Here is a 4,418-nt window from a genome sequence, read left to right on the forward strand (position 1 = left end):
TATATATATATATATATATATATACGTATGTATATATATATATATATATATATATATATATATATATATATATATATGTATATGAGTTTATATGTATATATATGTATATATATATATATATATATATATATATATATATATATATATATAATATTACTTATTTATTCTTTTTTTTGCTCTATATTTTATTGCCTGAGGATGTACTTGCAACTCAGTTTTTCCTGTAATCCAATGTCGTGATTTCACATTCTTCAGTGACATCCTATTTCATTAAAAATCTGTCTTCATTTCTTAGAAACTAGGATTAATTCATTCTTATCCCAGGTCGGTGTAAAATCATTATTCATTTAGTGTGTGCGCGCGCACGCGCGTCTTTGTATGAATAGGAGAGACAATATTGTACTAGGTTCCCGAATAATACCATTGTATGTCAGTCTGTCTGTTTATGAGAGAGAGAGAGAGAGAGAGAGAGAGAGAGAGAGAGAGAGAGAGAGAGAGAATGATTGTATTTACTCCTTTATCATTTCTTTGTGTGTCTGTTTTTTATAGCGAGAGAGAGAGAGAGAGAGAGAGAGAGAGAGAGAGAGAGAGAGAGAGAGAGAGAGAGAGAATATTAAATCTTTTTGTTATTATTTTTTTGCCTCAGTAAATGTAACTTATTCATATTTACCTGTATTTTGTGTATATTAATGCTCGTGTGTGTTTGAGAGAGAGAGAGAGAGAGAGTGAGAGAGAGGGTATTGTAATTTCCACCTTTTATTAATAAGTGTTTTTATGCATAGAGAGAGAGAGAGAGAGAGAGAGAGAGAGAGAGAGAGAGAGAGAGAGAGATCTTTACTACATCCACTTCACAGCCACCTCACTTAATCTTGCCTTTTCAACAACAGAATTTAATTTTCGGCACCTCGACTTTTTAATCAGCTGGCGGTGGTGGTCCTGGGTAACTTATCTAAAAGGACCTAGTATATATATTTCCATATATCTTATCTCAGACTGAACGATGGAATAGAAAGAACAAAAAAAAAATCTTATCACGGGCTGAACAAAGAGACAAAAGCGTGAAAAAAATAATCTCACACTGAACGAAAATATAAAAATATGAATGTAATAATATATATATATATATATATATATATATATATATATATATATATATACATATATATATATATATATATATATATATATATATATATATATATATATATATATTTTATGTTTATACATTTTCATTCTAATAGTTCCTTGCAAAGGAAAGGAGTAAGAATAAATTCTTAGCAGGAAAATACAGGAAAAGATAGAAAAAATCGTCTAGTTAAAAATATACAGAGGAAAAGAAGTATTCTAATGCCAGCAAAATAAAGAAAAATTATATTTGTTATTATTTTCAATATATATCACTGCTTAAACTTTTCGTTTTATGGATGACATTTGATTTTAACATTACTATTTTTACCAAAACGTTTCCACCAGAGACTTAAAACCTTGGGGCATTTGGGCTCCTGTAAGGTCAGGAGGGGTATTAGGGGGGTATTTACGTTCAGCATCGTATTATTACCATAAATCAAGTGGCCGAAATATTTCTCCTCATATAATCATCCTCTGATGTGAACTGTGAAGTATTTGAACTCTACAGAAACTCTACGTAAATGTATAATTCAGCTTTAGACATAGGAAGTATATGTAATATTTACCTTTGCTATTCAAATATATTGTATAAAGTCTACATCTATATTATTTACGTAAATGTGTAAACAGTAGTTTATGTAAATACATGTGCATTCAGTTCTTTTATTAGTAAGTTTCATATTTATCTATATATATTGAGAGAGAGAGAGAGAAAGAGAGAGAGAGAGAGAGAGAGAGAGAGAGAGAGAGAGAGAGAGAGAGAGAGAGAGAGAGAGAGAGAGATTGACTGTGCACATATTTCATTGCAAGACTTCATGTTAGAAAAAAATTTAAGTCAGGATTAGTTTCAAGAAAATGCCATCTATCATATGATTGTTATTTAACTGACATACATACATACATGCATTTCAAAGCAAAACAACATAAAGAATATCATCTAATTATTCTCATCTTAAACTACAGAAACTGGAATGATAACAATTTCATAAAAGAAGGAAATACTCCAAGTCCTATATTTCGATATTTAAATTTGTGATGATCGAGCCCTTACCTAAATGCAGAGCTGAAATCCAGTAGAGTAGGAATAGTTCCAGGTTTCTCTTCGACATGGTGAAGTGTCAACAATGTCCAGACGTCGACATGAGCGATATTTGATTAATGTTACGAACTGTGCCTCATTTCCACCTCACTCATTGCAACGTGTTTTTCCTCGCATTTCATCTACAGGCCTCTTCACCTAGCGTGCCACATAGTTCACATGTAGACACTGCCAAATCTTGATTTCACACAAATATATTTTCATTGGTTACTTTCACTGTCGTTCTACAAAAGCCTATATATTTCTCTAATCACTATCTATGACCATACGGCGTGGAGTACAAATACGGTAGAAAAAACGACAAATGAGCCGTGCGGTGTCTGCTTAAGAAGAAGAAGAAGACGAAGAGGGCCCCTCTCTATCTACTGTCGTTTCGAAATAAATCCAGCTAACGGAGCGACGAAGATGCGCTCTGCGAGAGGCGGCCTGGAGGAACTGATGATGATGCGCGGGTCGCACACGCCGTGGGTCCTCTCGTCACGAACGTAGGAGCGGTACTGAGGAGGCTGGAATAACCGTGGTGGCCACGGTCGTAGGGGAGGAGGAGGAGGGGGGAGGGAGAATGGAGGAGTGTAACGGGGAAGAACTCCTCACACTTGCCTCCTCCTCCTCCTCCCCTCCTCACTGTGCCTTCACCTCCTACAGCCCCGACGCCAGAGGAAGACCCCTACGACGTTCACTACGACGGACGACCAGGGGAAGGAGACAACGTTCATACCCTTTGACATGAGGCAAGGTGTCCCCTCGCCAGCCAGGCCTATTGGTATCTGAGTACCTCTGGACCTTCTCCCTAAGAGAGGGTGACAGCTCGATCCCAAAAACATATTGGGGAGGGTTCGGATACAAAATGAAAGGGTTGACTTCGCGTAGAGTGACAAATTAAGCTTCGATGGTGAATTGATTTGAACGAGAGGAGAGAAAGTTGCAAGCAGCGTGCACTGAGAGTGCGAGAGAAAGTTAACTCCAACTCGAGGTGAGAGAGAGACAGGGAAAGATAAAAGTAACTTGAGTGAAGAGCGAGAGACAGAGAGTGAGGGAGAAAGATGATTGCAACATGAGAGAGAGAGAGAGAGAGAGATTCATTAACCATATAAAATTACAGGAAGAGAGAGACTGCGATTGCAACTAAGACGCACAATGTGCGTATATACAGCGTATGGAAATGCAAATGAGAGATAAAACAATTGTGCCTTAAATAACAGAAACAGGTACCAAGGACAACTTCGACTGGTCAGAATTTTTTTTATCTCGAGTTCTGACTCTAAAACACACACACACACACACACACACACACACACACACACACTCAACGTAGCTAAGGCCCCTTTGTGGGAAATGGACAGTTATAGAATGAAATGATTCTTCCTAGAAAAATAATGTAATGTTGGAATAGTTTTCTCTCTCTGTTTGTGCAACATATGCGGATTATTTTCAACCTCACATTACATCTACTAATAGTGGTACTAACTTTTTGTTGAAATACAGATTTCCAATGTTTGTGGAATAATAATAATAATAATAATAATAATAATAATAATAATAATAATAATAATAATAATAAATACCAAATGTATCTCAATAGAATCATTTTTCCTGCGTATATCATCAGCAGTCTACTGGAAATTATTACACGTTTACGCTTGCCGTCGTCCACTCCGGGACCAGGTTCACTCACCAATTAACCTCACATATAAGTTTGCCGACTGAGGGTATCTTAAGTCAGAGCTTCCTACCCTCTCTTATATTACCGTCATGTTTTTCAGACGATGGGTACGCTAGTGAAAATGAGTATTTAAGTAAATAAAATCCCACCAGGCAGAGATATGAGAGTGCACAGAAATAGAAGTCCTGATTGAATCTCTCTCTCTCTCTCTCTCTCTCTCTCTCCTTTTCGGTTCCTATGGTAAGCCCGTAGTGCTGTGTAATCTACTTAACAGTGCGTTTTGTTTTCGCGGAAATGCCTTTGCAAAGCACACCCGAAACCAGCTTTGCTAATTTGATAAACTGCTTTGGTAGCGTAAGGATAAGGGACCCACCCTCTTCTCTCTTTCTCTCTCTTGCTATTTATTTATTTGTTTATTTAATTTTTTTTTGTCTGTCTACCTTTTAAAAATTTCATCTTGATTTTCGAGCGTATCTTGCCAGGATTGACATCTGGATGATAGCTGTATTATATTTACAAATACGGCGT

At 36.4% G+C, this 4,418-nt stretch overlaps 1 protein-coding gene across 2 annotated transcripts in view; it reads right to left on the bottom strand.

The window, feature by feature from the left end:
* The window catches only part of LOC136832246 (nephrin-like), a 119,642-nt gene extending 116,825 nt beyond the window's left edge, over window positions 1-2,817 (bottom strand). Inside the window, exon 1 of one of the 2 annotated variants that reach the window (XM_067093111.1) lies at window positions 2,180-2,817. In XM_067093111.1, coding sequence (XP_066949212.1) covers window positions 2,180-2,237 — 58 coding nt within the window. In that variant the 5' untranslated portion in view covers window positions 2,238-2,817. The remainder of the gene's footprint in view (window positions 1-2,179) is intronic. The other variant, XM_067093110.1, reaches the window with a different exon arrangement.
* Between the last annotated feature and the right edge of the window lie 1,601 nt (window positions 2,818-4,418).

Source organism: Macrobrachium rosenbergii, chromosome 49, assembly GCF_040412425.1.
Source record: "Macrobrachium rosenbergii isolate ZJJX-2024 chromosome 49, ASM4041242v1, whole genome shotgun sequence".
In the NCBI taxonomy this organism is placed as follows: Eukaryota; Metazoa; Arthropoda; class Malacostraca; order Decapoda; family Palaemonidae; genus Macrobrachium; species Macrobrachium rosenbergii.